Source organism: Arvicanthis niloticus, chromosome 7 (assembly GCF_011762505.2).
Source record: "Arvicanthis niloticus isolate mArvNil1 chromosome 7, mArvNil1.pat.X, whole genome shotgun sequence".
NCBI lineage: Eukaryota > Metazoa > Chordata > Mammalia > Rodentia > Muridae > Arvicanthis > Arvicanthis niloticus.
This window is the reverse complement of record NC_047664.1, coordinates 19,937,748-19,953,701: the sequence shown is the minus strand read 5'-3', so window position 1 is coordinate 19,953,701 and position 15,954 is coordinate 19,937,748. Positions and strand designations below refer to the sequence as shown.

At 44.6% G+C, this 15,954-nt stretch overlaps 2 protein-coding genes across 4 annotated transcripts in view; one reads left to right on the top strand and one right to left on the bottom strand.

Moving 5' to 3' along the window:
• The window catches only part of Commd1 (copper metabolism domain containing 1), a 104,537-nt gene extending 93,944 nt beyond the window's left edge, over positions 1–10,593 (bottom strand). Inside the window, exon 1 of one of the 3 annotated variants that reach the window (XM_034508477.2) lies at positions 10,261–10,593. In XM_034508477.2, the coding sequence (XP_034364368.1) occupies positions 10,261–10,437 (177 nt within the window). In that variant the 5' untranslated portion in view covers positions 10,438–10,593. Of the gene's footprint in view, positions 1–206; positions 328–1,601; positions 1,740–10,260 lie in introns of those variants that run through there. The other 2 variants (XM_076938028.1, XM_076938030.1) reach the window with 2 other exon arrangements.
• Positions 506–2,820, top strand: LOC117712560 (U2 small nuclear ribonucleoprotein auxiliary factor 35 kDa subunit-related protein 2-like). Its single transcript, XM_034508476.2, has one exon. It carries the CDS (start codon positions 1,168–1,170, stop codon positions 2,452–2,454), a length of 1,287 nt encoding a protein of 428 aa, XP_034364367.1. The 5' UTR covers positions 506–1,167; the 3' UTR covers positions 2,455–2,820.
• Positions 10,594–15,954: the final 5,361 nt, after the last annotated feature.

Sequence of the window (15,954 nt, the reverse complement as noted above, 5' to 3'; positions counted from 1 at the left end):
GCAGGCAGGCCGTACCACGGATAACTGGATAGCCGGTAACTGCGCAGGCAGGCCGTACCACGGATAACTGGATAGCCGGGTAACTGCGTAGGCAGGCCGTACCACGGATAACTGGATAGCCGGGTAACTGGATAGCCGGGTAACTGCGCAGGCAGGCCGTACCACGGATAACTGGATAGCCGGGTAACTGCGCAGGCACGTTGTACCAAGGATAACTGGATAGCCGGGTAACTGCGCAGACAGGCCGTACCACGGATAACTGGATTTCCGGGTAACTGCGCAGGCAGGTGCAGGCAGGCCGTACCACGGATAACTGAGTAACTGCGCAGACAGGCCTACCACGGATAACTTGGTAACAGATAACTGGGTAACTGCGCAGGAAGGCCATACAGCAGATAACCGGATAACCAGGTAACTGCGCAGGCAGGTGTTATCACGGATAACCAGGTAACTGTGCAAGCCGGCCGTACCACGGGTAACTGGGTAACTGCGCAGACAGGCCGTATGTACTGTGGATAACCGGGAGAGTGCATAGGCAGCCTGTACCACGGATAACTGTGTAACTGCGCAGCAGCCTGTACCACGGATAACCGTGTAATTGCGCAGCAGCCTGTACCGGGGATCACCGTGTAACTGCGCAGCAGCCTGTACCGCGGATAACCGTGTAACTGCGCATCAGCCTGTACCGCGGATAACTGTGTAACTGTGCAGGCAGGCCGCCGTACTGCGGATAATTGAGTAACTGCGCAGACAGGCCATACTGCGGATAACCAAGTAACTGTGCAGGCAGGCTGTACTGCGGATAACTGAGTTACTACGCAGGCAGGCCATACTAACTGCGGATAACCAGATAACTGGGTAACTGCGACAGGCAGGCGGTACAGCCCACATTCGGACGCAAACGTGGTCCTTTGACTGCGCATGCGCACATCCAACTACTGGTTGCTGCACTGCGCAAAGACGCCCGTGACTCAGCTGGTTTAGCTTTCTAGGCTGGCGAAAAGGAAAGTCATCTGGGCTGGATGCTGTAACCCTGTAGTCGCTGTTCAGGAAGGTAACGAACATTAAACAGCAGAACAACTTAGCAGTGGGCGACATTTTCAATCCACAGCGTGAGAAAGAGAGGTTGTCACGAGATCCGGGAAGGAGCCCACGCTCGGCGGTAAAATGGCATCACGGCAGCCCGCGTTTCCTGAGAAACTCAGCCGAAAACAATACAAGGCCGCAATGAAGAAGGAGAAACGCAAGAAACGTCGGCAGAAAATGGCTCGGTTGAGAGCTCTGGAAGCCCCACCAGAGGAGGAGGACGACAATGTTTCTGCTAATGAAGAACTTGCAGAGAGATTGCTGGAGATAGAGCGGCAAAGATTACATGAGGAGTGGCTGCTGAGGGAGGAGAAGGCACAAGAAGAATTCAGAATGAAAAAGCAAAAGGAGGAGGCTGCTAGAAAACAGAGGGAAGAACAGGAGAGACAAATAAAGGCCGAATGGGAAGAACAACAGAAAAAACAGAGAGAGGAGGAGGAGCAGAAGTTACAGGAGAAGAAAGAGAGAGAGGAAGCGGTACAGAAAATGCTGGACCAGGCTGAAAATGAACGTACTTGGCAGAACCCGGAGCCACCCAAGGATTTAAGGCTGGAGAAATATCGACCCAGTTGTCCCTTCTACAATAAAACAGGAGCGTGCAGATTTGGTAACAGGTGTTCACGGAAACACGACTTTCCCACGTCCAGTCCAACCCTTCTCGTGAAGAGTATGTTTACAACGTTTGGAATGGAGCAGTGCAGAAGGGATGACTATGACTCTGACGCAAACCTGGAGTACAGTGAGGAGGAAACCTACCAGCAGTTCTTGGATTTCTACCATGACGTGCTGCCCGAGTTCAAGAATGTGGGAAAGGTGATTCAGTTCAAAGTAAGCTGCAACCTGGAACCTCATCTGCGGGGCAATGTGTATGTTCAGTACCAGTCGGAAGAAGAATGCCAAGCAGCCCTCTCTCTCTTTAATGGAAGATGGTATGCAGGACGACAGCTCCAGTGTGAATTCTGTCCCGTGACCCGGTGGAAGGTTGCGATTTGCGGTTTATTCGAAATGCAAAAGTGTCCAAAAGGAAAGCACTGCAACTTTCTTCATGTGTTCAAAAATCCCAACAACGAATTTAAAGAAGCTAACAGAGACATCTTCGTGTCTCCGGCCTGGACTGGCTCCTCTAGTAAAAACTCAGACAGGAGGGAAAGGAAGGACCACCATGAGGAATACTATGGCAAGTCAAGAAGCTACCACTCGGGTTCATACCACTCCTCCAAGAGAAACAGGGAGTCTGAGAGGAAGAGTCCTCACAGGTGGAAGAAATCTCACAAAGAGGCCACGAAGAGTCATGAGAGGCACAGTTCAAGAAGAGGAAGAGAAGAGGACGGCAGTCCAGGTCCACAAAGCCAGAGCCACCGAACCTGAGACCCCCTAAGGCAGCACCACTTGGACCCAAGACTGATATCAGGCTTGGCAACAACAAAACTTCATTACAGAATAAAAACCTAACGCAGTATCCTTCAGATTCCCCAAGATATTCAAAACGAAACTGACTACAAAGGAAAGGCATGGTGACTTCATCTAGTTCCAACCAAGTTACCAAATCTTGTGGCTTTAACAGAGACAGAACCAGGTATTCATTATTTCTTTGTCTGTTATAATGCTGTTATAATGCTTAGTATCATGTTATTGGTGTTATTTCCATGCAGTTTAAGCTGGCTTCCCATGTTGTTTTCCTGTAATAACTTTACCTTGTGATGCTTTATCATTAATATATCTATTAACATCGTTTTTATGTTGTTTGAATCTGTTTTACAAAGTAGAACACACAGGAGTACAGAAACACTAATGTCCCTTGTTTTATAGACAGGCTCTCACTATGTATCCCTGGCTGGCCTGGAACTTGCTATGTATACTAGGCTGGCCTTGGATTCACAAAGATCTGCCTGTCAGCTGCTGGGGTCACAGAAATTTACCACCTCCCAAATCCAGTGCTAATTTTTTTCTTCTTTTTTTTTAAAGCCTTGTGTGTGTGTGTCCCTATCTGTGCACAAGTGCCGTAACCTCTGAGCCATCTTTCCAGCTCATAATGCTATATTTTTTTTAAATCATAGATCTCATGATCTTGAGAATGAGTGAAAATTTTAAGTTCTCTACCAAGTAACCAACTTAACATAATTTACACATATTATTTCCAAATACCAACATTGTAAATTTAAGAATAGATGTTTAAGGTAAGAGTTATCTTTATGTAAATGTTCAGATTTTAAATATCTTAGGCTCTTAATATCAAATAATATCTGTCACAGAGGCTGTTACTGTATTGCCAACAGCTACCAAAGATAGGATGCAAATGAATGAACATGTTGCCTACCATGTCACAGCAAAGCTGGATTTATCACATCATGGACAGTGAGGAGTGAAACTGAGCTGCATAGCACTTGCCAGCATGCCCATGGCCACCAGCATGCCCATGGCAGCCAGCATGCCCATGGCCGCCAGCATGCCCATGGCCGCCAGCATGCCCATGGCCGCCAGCATGCCCATGGCCGCCAGCATGCCTATGGCCGTGGGTTTAATGACCCCAGTAACAGTAGACAATGGCAGTAAGGATGGGAATACAGTGAGGAGCAGAATGGAAGCATCAGGCCACATCAGTCCTGGCCCAGAATGCCTGACTCTGACTTGCAGTATTAGATTTTTTTGTGCTCCCCACGCAGGAATTATATGTTCACATTGCCCAAGCTAGCTCTAAACTCCTGTCTCAGCTTCCCAATAGCTAGGACATAGGCATATGCCACTATGCCCAACTGTGCTGACATTTTCAATGCAACTGGCACATTTAAGCACTGCCCATTCATTCAAATGTTGTACAAATCTTTACTAAGTGCCTATCAGATGCCAGAAATAAGTATTAAGGATAGGAAAAATAATAACATTTGCCTTTTTTACAAATGAACAAGCTAGTAAGTACAGTATAAAAATTCAGGTAGTATTATTAATTCTTCAAAGCAAATTATAAATGTGAGCTTAAAGAATTATATAGAAATTAAACAACGGGCTGTGACTGGTGGTGCATACCTTTAATACCAGCCCTTGGGAGGATCTCACAGTGAGTTCCAGACACATAGTGACACTTCTGTTTCAAAAAACCAATTAAATAGAGGCTGGAGAGATGGTTCAGTGGTTAAGAGCACTAGCTACATATACCATGACTACTTTATTAATTTCACAACTCCTTGAACATTATCCAGAAATCAAAACTAGAGTGGGGACCAGCAAGATAGTTCATTGGATAAAGGTGCAAGTGCCAAGCCTGAAGATTTGATTCCTGGAACCTACATGGTAGAAGGAGAAAATTCACTCCCATAATTCTGACATCCACATGTGCATCATGGTGCACTAGTGTGAATGAATGAATGGGCTGCTTCACATATCCATAAGCAGATTAAATGTTTGCCCTTTTTGTGATTAACAGGTAATAGACTGCTAATGTCCCAAACAAGGAAAGTGACATTGTACATAGAAAAGAATATTCAGTACAATTGTCAGGAAAACAGACATAACATTTGGAAACAGCGTGAAAGTCAGGAACCTGAAACACTCTGCACAACAAATTGCCAGGTGCCTGGGCTCAGGCTTGGGTGTCGCTCGGCATTACAACCTTACCTAGCTAGCACTAGATCCTGGGTTTGTTCCTTGGCACAGCAAAACCAGGAGCCTGTTAATAAGAATACCCCCCGTTTCTCTAGGAGTTCCACATCTTCTCACATTCTATCCTCGTCCTTTGTATCTCCCTTTTCCGTTTCTATGCAGAACATGATTTTCTAGGTGACAACCCACAGTCTCCTACCATCCATGTGTAAGTGTATAGCCTGCTTCAAAGCAGGAGTGCTTGAGGAACAAAAGAGGAAGTGCCTCACTTTTGCTTGCCTCATCACAAGCGCTCCTTACTACAACCCTCACACTACCATCAAATTGGACGGTTCACCATTTCTTTAGTGTGTGTGTGTGTGTGTGTGTGTGCATTCACACATTCACACGTGTGACTGCAGGAGCATGTGTGTGCCAGTGTACCTCCACAAGTCAGAACAACCTATGGTGTTTGTCCTAACCTTCTACTTAATTAGAGATGAGGTTTCTTTGTTGTCTTTCCACTGTATATGCCGGACTAGCTGACTCTAAGCTTCTAGAATTGTCCTGTCTCCACCTTCCATCTCCTCATAGGAGTGTGTGCAAATTGCTACATGATCAATTTTTGTTTTAAGACTTTTCTTTTTAAGATTTATTTTATGGGGCTGGAGAGATGGATCAGCAGTTAAGAGCAATGGCTACTCTTCCAGAAGTCCTGAGTTCAATTCCCAGCAACTACATGGTAGCTCACAACCATCTGTAATGGGATCTGATATCCTCTTCTGGTGTTTATTAAGAGTACTCATATACATAAAATAAATAAATCTTTAAAAGAGATTTATGTGTATGAGTATTTTGCCTGCATGTGCTCCTTGTATGTACCTGGTGCCCAAGGAAGCCAGAAGAGGGTGGTATGCTGTACATTCCTGGAACTGATAGCACAGATGATTGTGAACCATTTGTGTACTGGGAACCAAACCCAGAACTTCTGTAAGAATAAGTGCTCTTAGCTACTGAACCATCTTTCCAGCCCCTGCACATCCAGTTTTAATGTGGGTTTTAGGGATTCAAACTCAGAGCTTTGCACTTTAGCAACGATCACTTTTACCTATCAGGCTGTCTACCCAGCCCTATTTATCCCTTGAACATGGTCTACATTTTTACTACCCCATATATGCCCCTTATCAACATCTAAAATAATCACTTTGTTCAAAATCGGGAAAGCTTTTGAACAAGAAAAACCTTCCTTCAAGAAGCCTGCCTGAGGGGGGGGGGGGGGAACACGGTGGCAGGGGAGCCGGGAGAAGCTGGTTGGTTGTGTTGGTGGTAGTAAATACATTTAATCTCAGCAGGCAAAAACAAGCAAATTTCTGTAAGTTCAAGGCCAGCCTGGTCTACATAATGAGACCCTTCTAAAAAAAGGAGGCAGGAGGGGAGAGGGGTTGTCACATGGAATCTGGTAGGGTAGAGGTATTCTCTTGTGACTACTGGGACACACATCTTATCCATGACTCAGTCTGTTAGACACTGCGGTGGTGGGAACAGAGGAGTAGGAAAGACTACTTCCAGAAATGGATGGAGGAGCATGCCAGAGCCTGACTGACAAAACGGCATCTTTATTTCAACAAGGAAGACACTTCTGCTACATTCTCTGTTCCTCCTCCTGAAGGGGCCAAGATCTTACCTGGCTCCAGTCCCCTGGGTCCTCCTCACTCTGGTATGATGCAAGCACCCAACATGGGAGACACCCCCCCCCATGATGCCAGTATCAGCCCCTCCTCCCGGGGTGATACCTGTGGGACCTGTTCCTACAATAAGGCCACCCGTGGGAGACCACATGCCCTTTGATGTCCAGGCCTCCAGTGATGAAATGGTACTCACCCGGCATGGCATGACACAGACAGGTAAGTACAGGTAAGTACAGTGGGAGACCATGGTGCTACACCTGAATATTTATAGTGGTATGACAAGCAAGACTTCTCCTCATATCTAGCTTAGGGAATAGTTTTGGTTAGGAGAAGAGGGATTTTTTTTTTTTAAGTTTCATTTGCATCATGAACTGTAAGAATATAATTAGCTTTTAGTTTAAAGGAAAAAAGGTCTAGCAGAAAGAATGCCTTCTGTCCACAGTTTCTTACTTTTGCATATAAATACTATAACACCCTTACATCATATATCCATGTATGTTTCCTTTTATTAAAGATGGATGGGCTGGTGAGGTGGCTCAGCAGGAAAGGACACTGCTGCCATGTCAGACCATCTGGACTCCCCCAAAACCACCTGGTATTGCAGACCATTAATCCCAGCACTCAGGAGACAGATGCAGTGCATCCTGTGAGTTCCAGGCCAGCCTGGTCTACATAGTGAGTTCTAGGCCAGCCAAGACTACATAATGAGACTCTGTCTCAGAAACAGAAGCAATTCCATACGGTGGAAGAAGAAGGGATTCAGTGTGATCCCCTGACCTATGCACACAATAAATAAATATATGTAATAAAAACTTAAGTAATAGGCATTCTCTCCACTTAAAAATCATTTCCACATTATGTTTTTATAAGAATGAGAGACATTTGGGACTCGAGGGATATTTCAGTGGTTAAGAACATGCACTGCTCTTTCAGAGGACCTGAGTTCCAACCCTAGCACCCACATCAGGCAGCTCACAACTACCTGTAGTTTTGTTCCAAGGAACCCACCGCCTCTAGCCTCTACAGGAACCTGCACTCATGTGCACAGGTACACATAAATACATACAATTCAAGGTGCGCTGTGTTCCCTCTAGGGCTTTGGCACTTCGGCCACTCTGACACTACAAGTGACTCAGACATTACTTCTCCCATTGCAAGAGCCAATTCCAATCAAGTTCTGTAAAGTAATTGCATTTTTCTTTCTTCTAGTCAAAGACTGTGAGAAAAATTAGGTAGTGTGCTTGCCTTTGATCCCAGCACTGGGAGCCACAGGCAAGTGGATCTCAGTTCAAGGCCAGCCTGGCCTATAGAGTAAGCTCCAGGATAGCCAGGGCTACATAAAGCCCTGTCTTGAAAAAGATAAATGTAGTAAATAAATAAAAGCATAAGTATTTTTAGTAGCAAGTTAAAATTTAACAGGAACTTTAAATAGTGTAGTTTTAGGCTGTTTAGCCAGTTTAAACTAAACTCTCAAAAAACAAGAAAGTAGGCACCTTGAATTTGCCTCCTCATCTGTGTGGTTTTGGATATAAGAGGTCAGCATCAAGCCTCTCCTCAGTGCCCTCCCACCTGTGTGTAAATGAGTGCTTGTGTGCTGTGGAGGCTAGAATTGATTTCGGGGATCCTGCTTTATCACTCTCCAGCTTTTTCTCTTTAAAAGAAAAAAAAAGTGATTGTGTAGGCCAAGGCAGTAAGTTGCCACAAGTAATTCTCTCTCTACCATGTGGGTTCCAGGAACTTCATTTAGATTGTCAGGCTTAACAGTAAGTGCCTTCACCTGCTCAGCTCCCTTGCTGGCCCTCCACTCTATTTTTAAATTCTAGCATAAGGTCTCATGGAACCCAGAGCTCACTAATTGGCTAGGCTGGCTGACTGGTCAGTGAAATCTAGGCATCTGCTTTTCTCCTCTCAAGTGTTGGGTTCCAAACATGCCTGGCATTTACCTAGGGGCTAAGATCCAGCTCAGGTCTTCCCACTCTCACAGCAAGCATTTTACTTAGGGAGTCACCTCCTAGTCCATCCACTTCATCTTTTAAAGATGTATTGATTTAGCCGGGTGTGGTGGGGCACACCTTTAATCCCAGCACTTGGGAGGCAGAGACAGGCGGATTTCTGAGTTCGAGACCAGCCTGGTCTACAGAGTGAGTTCCATGACAGCCAGGACTACACAGAGAAACCCTGTCTCGAAAAAAACCAAAAAAAAAAAAAAAAAAAGATATTGATTTTTATTTTATGTGTATGAGTGTTCTGTCTGGACGTATATTGAGTGCACTGTGTGAGTAGCTGGTGCCCATGAAGACCAGAAGGTGCTAGATCTGGAACTGGAGTGACAGACTGAAGTAAGCTACCACATTGGTCTTAAGCAGAATCAATATAATGGTTGTTAGCCACTTGTGGCCACTTTAACCATTTGAAATGTGGCTAGTTGCAACTAAAATGTTGTAAAGTGCACATCATATTTTAAAGACTTTGTGAAGGAGCTGGAGAGATGGCTCAGCAGTTAAGTGTTCTGGCTACTCTTTCAGAGGACCCAGGTTCAATTCCCAGCACCCCTGATAGCAGCTCATCACTCTCTGTAACTCCAGCATCAAAAGTTTCAACACCTTCACAAAGATACACATGCAGGCAAAACACCAATGCACATAAAATAAAAATAAAGACTTTGTGAAAGCAATACATTGTATAGTATTTACATAAATGATAATACCTTGAATACACTTTAGTTATAACATCTTAACCCCCCCCCCAAAAAAAAAAAATCACAGGAACCAGCTGGGCAGATAGCTCAATTAGGGCCTGGTTTTGATTCTCCAGCACCCATGAAAAGGCTGGGCATAGCCAGCCAAGCACTGGAGCAAATACAAGCAGATGATCTCAGAGTTCCTGGCTGCTCTAACCAGTCAGTGAGACTGGATTCCAGGTACAGTGAGAGGCTCTGACTGGAAGGAGAGGTAGAGTTATAGTGCAAGGTTCCAGTATAGAGCTCTAGCCTTCATATGCCCTCATACGCCACACACACACACACACACACACACACACACACACACACACACACACACGCCACAGCAGGGGGTAGTGGTAGATGCTTGTAATTCTAGCAGTTGGGAAGTGGAAGGAGGATCAACTACACAGTGAGTTCAAAGCCAGTCTGGGTTACAAGAGACCCTATCTCAAAACTCAGGTCGGGGGACTGGAGAGAGGTTAAGAGCACCTCTTGCGGAGGACTTGGTTTCCAGCACCCACGTGATGGCCTATAACCGTTCCAACCACCAGTGCACATGCAGGCACCACACCCATACACATAAAATAAAAATAAATCTTTTTAGTTAATTTCACCTGTCATGTTGCCCTCTAGTAGTTTTCATGAGACAGTCTGATGTATACTTCGTTCCATTTGATAAATAGAGTCGACTGCTTTAGTGGTGTTTACTCCAGTTAATCAATCCTTTATCTCACCAACCACCTCATTCTAACGCTAACTTCCACAACCCAGGAAAGCTGGCAAGCACGCTCTCGCTCTCATCAAACAAGGGTCTCACCACATTGCCCTGGCTGGCCTGGTTGTCCCGAAACTTGTTATATACAACAGACTGGCTTCGAACTCAGCTCTCTGCTTCCCCAGTGCGCAGATTAAAGGTGTGCACTACTACGCCCGGTGCAACCCATCAAAGTCCGAGAGGAAGAAAACTCGAAACTTATCTATACTACAGACACAGAGAAGTCTTGTGGGGGTTGGGGATGGGAATATTTTCACCGGTATGTGTCCCTAAAGCAAAGGGCGCAACAGAGCGAGCTCCACGGCTCAGAAGATGGGCTGAGCAGCCGAAGACCTGCCACTGAGCAGCACCCGAGGCTGGGGGCGGGTCTGAGGCTGCGAGGAGGGCAGAGCTGCTCGGCGGAACAACAGTACCTTGAGAATTCCCCTCATCTTCGCCAGGAAGGGGCGGAATTCCTCCGGTGGCACTTCCGGATAGAGTTGGTTGTGCAGCAGCTCCTCAGTGATGCCCGAGTGTCCGTGGAAGGCGTTCTGCGCTAGGCCGCTCAGCAGCCCGCTCAGGGACTTGCACCCCTCCAGATCGCCCGCCATAGCCAGGGAGAGCCAGCCGCCCAGCGACTATCTCCGGTCCGCTACGGGGGCCGAGAAGGGCCGTAAAGCCTGGCAAAGGCAGCCACCGAACGCGATGCCAGGTTCCTCCACTAGTCGATATAAACAGTTCTCACGTTTGCCCTGCCCCACACATCCACTACTTCCACTACAGCCAAATCCACTCAGTTTCCTTTAGGGTCACTCTGCTTTTGCTGTTTCCGTTTTCACTCTGATGAGCACGCAAAGGAAAGATCGCTGGCTGGAGATACCTAGCTGCAACTCCGGAAGAACGCTGCTTTAACTCTTCGATGGCTGTATCTCATTCTACAGCTTGCAATTAAATGAACAGTGCCTGCCACTCAGTTCTAAGCTCTATAATTCCCCACCCCCTCCATGTTACCTCCTGAAGACGTGATCCCTTTGCTTGAGTTAATTCCCTTGTGTATACTCGTATGTTGTCTCTCTAGTCATTCAGTAGTCTGGTCTCCATTTCTACAACCAATATTTTTCAATGCCTTCTTTTCATTTTTGAAGTGGAATCCCATTAGTAAATATCCATCTACATAATTACAAAAAAAAACCTTATATTCAGCTATAATAAGCATGTAACATGATACTATAATATAGGTGAATCTTTAAAATGTGCTAAATGAGGGCTGGACGGATTCAGTGGTTAAAAATTCATACTGCTCTTGTAGAGGACCAAAGTTCAGTTCCCAGCACTCACTTTAGACGACTTACAACCTCCTGTAACTCCAGCCTCAGAAATTTAGAGTGTCCACCAGCAATGCACTCATGTGCACAGACACACATTACAAAAAAAAAAAAAAAAAAAAAAAAAAAAAAAAAAAAAAAAACTTCAAAAAACGCACGAAATGAATGAAGCCAGACATGAAAGACAACTGGACAATCTTATTTATATGCAATGTCTAAATTAAGCAAATCCTTACAAAAATCCAGTTGTCAAGGACTGAAGGAGGGAAGAGGAGGAAGTGACTATGTGGGTACAAGGTCTATTTTTCAGATGATGAAAATTCCTATGAGCAGCCACTGGTACTAGTTACACTGCTTTGGCCTTTACCAAAGCTCAGTGACTTATATACACTAAAAGACAGTTTCACAACATAGAAATTAGCTTCAACTGAAAAATTAGTATAAACTAATTGTAATTAAAAAAAATAGCACGCTAGGCTTTAATCCCTTGGGAGGCAGAGGTAGGAAGTTCTCTGAGACTGAGGAAGGCCAGTCTGAACTACACAGAGAAACCTTGTCTTGAAACAACAAAAAATTAAAATAAAGGGAACTAGCATAATACAATATGAACTCCAGTTGTGTTAAAGACTGGTGAGCAGATATGCAAAGTAGCCAAATCTCTCCATCTTTTTTGAAGGAAATGTGTTTGCAACAGTGACTTCTACAAAAGATGTGGATTTAAGGTTTGGGGAGAGGTTGTTGTGTATATCAGCAAGCCAATCTCTGTCTCTGGAGTCCTATTTATGCTCTCCAGACATCTCGTGTCCTCCACGTGTCTTGCCTCAACATGGGTCTTGCCTCAGCACGTCATCCAATCAGCCTGAGCCCTTGAAAGTGGCAGCAAACGATAGTACACCACTAAAAGTTTTTTGGTAAGTTTCTCTCTATGAGAAATGGCGGCCCAACAAATGTAGCTTAACTATATAATATAAGCTAGACCAATATATGTGTGTTAGTAAAGAATCTTTTATCATGTGTCTTTTCGTGTGCTTGCTCTAGCAGAACATCCTCTCTTCTGTGTCTGCTTCAGCAAAACGTTCCTTCATGAGTCTGCCTTGCTTAGCCTTTCACACCTGTGTTCACTTTAACGAAATATTCCTTCACGTGTTTGCCCTAGCGAAACACCATCCAACTGACTTTTCAAAGAGCCCTTGAGTTTTTATTTCACTTGTGTTTTGAGAGGGTTAGACGTAGGGCTATGTGTGTTCTAGGTAGGTGTTCTACCGCTAAGCAACATCTCCAGTTCCAGTGAATTTCCTTTCATTTTTAAATATTCATATGAAAGACCAAAGACTCATTTCATGGATAACTTATACTGTGTTGAGGACTTAAGAGTACACAAACAATGGCTATTTTTTTAAATTGTTTTTAATTAGGTCTAAAATGTAGATATAAAACTTACTGATCCAGATATGGTGGCACATGTCTTTATTCCCATCCTTCAGGAGGTAGAGACAGGTAGTTGTAAATGGGAAGCCAGGTTGGGTGGGCGACATAGGGAGCCCCAGGTTAGGCAGGGGTTTATTATATACTGGCCTCTTTGTACTCTGTAGGCACATGAGATTCTGTCTCAAAAACAAAACGGGCTGGAGAGATGGCTCAACAGTTAAGAGCACTGACTGTTCTTCCAGAGATTCTGAGTTCAACTCCCAGCAATCTGATGCCCTCCTCTGGTGTGTCCAAGGAGAACGACAATGTACTCAAATACATAAAATAAATCTTTAAAAACAAACAAACAGAAAACCTAAAAACTTATGTGTATGGGGAGGGGGGTCGCTCTGGAAAGACCTCAGCCAGCAAAGCATCAGTTGCTTGAGGCAAGAAGGAAATCCCATTGAATACATCTCAGGAGCTGGTGCTGGTTTAAACTTCAGGAGTCTGACACAGGGCAGTTTATTTCAGACATATTTAACCACAGCACAATTTTGGAAAAGAGTTTCCTGATGATAATTAACTCACTCTTCTGTGTACAGTGAAGCTTAAGCTATGTTTACATTGAAAGTCGTTTCAAAGTACATGTGAACTCTTCCATAAAGATGGATTCTGCTGACTGGGAAACAGTACTCAAGATAAGGATCTAGGGAGAATGACTGAGGTAAACATAAAAGTCTGGGGAAGCCAGATGTGCCCTGGCCATACACACAGCACCGGGCTACTAACCACATCGATTCCCAGCCTTCTGAGCAGGAAACAGGTTATATGTCTCTTTCTGTGAAGACACAGCCCTTTGTGTTTAACATTCCTGGTTTCCCGGGTGCTTATCTGTGAGCACAAGGACCTCTTTGCCCCCAACACAATTGATTGGGAAGTAGCGTTTTATACTCCAACCTTCAAAGTGCTAGGTGTGTCTGACTAAGCCAGCTCAGTCAGTCAGCGGGGTCTCCAGGGAGGGAGGGAAGATTGAAAAGAAAAAGACAATTAGACAACATGATAACGTGACCCCAGCCAGTGCTGAGGCTGAAGCAGGTTTATTTTGTTTCCAGTCTGCTTTTAGATTACTTTTATATTGCTTTTATATATTTTATGCACACAAAGAATATGGTCAGTTTTAAGGCATAAACAAAGTAGTCAAGGAACAAACAAGGCAGAAGCATGAGCTGCCTCTCCAGCCAGGACCCATTTCTTAGAGTGAATACTCACCGAGACATATTTTGGCTGATAGGCGTTTGGCACCTACTCTTTCTTAATTGCTTTAAATTCAAAATAATTCTTATGCCAAAGTGGCACTTGGGTGGTGCTATACTCTGTTACATACCACTGGACAGAGAACCTTGTCAGCCTGGCCTGCCTCAATTCCAAATCACCAGGTTGATCAATAAAAGAAATTCATTCTTCTGCCACCAGGGGCTGCTATTGTCATAGTTGCAGCTACAGGTTGGCCCCCCAACTGCAGTTTAGACTGCTTTTCAAACAAAAGGCTCAAAATACAGTTATCTTTTATTAAATTTCAAATTGCAGGTTTTTGTAGATAACAAGTCTGGGCAAACACTAAGAGAATACTCTAATGCAGCAACAAGAAAAAGACCCAGAAGCTCAGCCCCAAGGGGAACCAACATCTAACAAACAGCCCTCCTTCCACACAGGTTTCCCTCTAATCATGGCCAAGTATGCCAGCAAGCAAATGGTTCCAGGCAGGAAGTAATGTTTTTGTAAACATTAAAAATATAAACTGTGCCAGGCAGTGGTGGCATACACTAGCGATTGCTGAGTGTTTTGCCTACATGTATGTATGTGCACAATATATGTGCAGTGCCTGTGGAGGTCAGAAGAGGGTGTTGGATCCTCTGGAGCTGGATTACAGGTGTTTGTGCTCAATCTATGTGGGTGCTGGGAATCAAACCTGGGTCCTTTGTTAGAGCAACAAGTGTTCTAACCTGTATTCTAAAGTGTTCATCTTCCCAGCTCCCACTTCATTTTTGTTTAACCGTTGAGTGTTTGTGTGGGGGCGGGGGGAGCAGGGGTGTAAAAGGCATGCACCACCAACTGCTCAGCTTTGGATAGAACTTTTCAACAAAGACAGATAAGTAAAACATATAAATTTAAGTCTTACACGACATGGAAGACTTCAGGAGGAAATGAAGAACCAAAAAAAAAAAAAAAAGTTTGAGCCAGACAATCATCTGTTAATGAGACAAATAATAAAGTGACTTATGACAAAGGGGCTTGAACTAATTACCCACCCCCACCCCTTTTTGGTAAGAACATAGATGGTTTAAGGTCATGTTTTTGCTGTGAAAGCAATTCAGCTCACCTTACAAGAAAGAAAAGCAGGTGCTGAATCATGAAAGCCCCCAATCAGTTGTTTTTAGCATGCCTCTTAATTTCTCTGTCCCCTGATTTCTTGTCTTCTGTGCCTAGGTCTGAACAGGTAACCACTTCAGGGGATGTCAGCAACAGATGGGCCATGAAGGAAATGTCAACAAAGAAAAGAAAGCAAACCATGCAGACAGTCCACACAAGCTGTTGTCATGGAACCGTAGATAAACCCACCTATTGCAGAAAAAAAGAATTTCCTGAAACATCAGTGCATGAGGTTCTGCCCCTGTAATGCATCTGGGTAGGCAGTGAACTCAGTTCTCCAGTATGATTGGCAGAGATTGGCATGTACCTCTTTCATTCGGCTTCCCTGTCCTTGGGAAGAGGCATGTCTTCCTGCAGGCACAGTGAAGGTCCCTTTTAGATCGTAGTTTTGTCTCCTGCTTTTAGGGGCAGAAGAAGCCAGAGTACTCCTGTTAATTAATTCTCTGTTGCTGTGATAAAACACCATGACCATGCTGGGTGGTGGTGGCACAGGCCTTTAATCCCAGCACTTGGGAGGCAGAGCCAGATGGATCGATGTGAGTTTGAGGTCAGCCTGGTCTACAGTTAGTTCCAGGACAGTCAAGGCTACACAGAGAAACCTTATCTCAAAAAAAAATAAATAAATAAAAATAAAAAAAGCAAACAAATGCACCACGAGATAGTCAATTTATATCGGGAAGGATTCTCTGGGGGGTGGGGGTGGGTTATGGCTCAAGGACTGTGTCATCACTGGCACATCAGGGAAGCTTGGCAACATGTAGGCATGAAGAAGGAACAGCTCACATCTCAAATTGTCAACAGAAAGCCGAGCACACACTGGGACTGGCTGGCAGCTTTTGAAACAAACTCTGCCTCCAGCGATATACATACTGCTGCAAGGCTACACTTCCTAAGCTTCTGCAATCAGAGCTACCCACTGGGGACCAAGTATTTGAATGTCTGAAACTAGGGGAGACGTCTCAA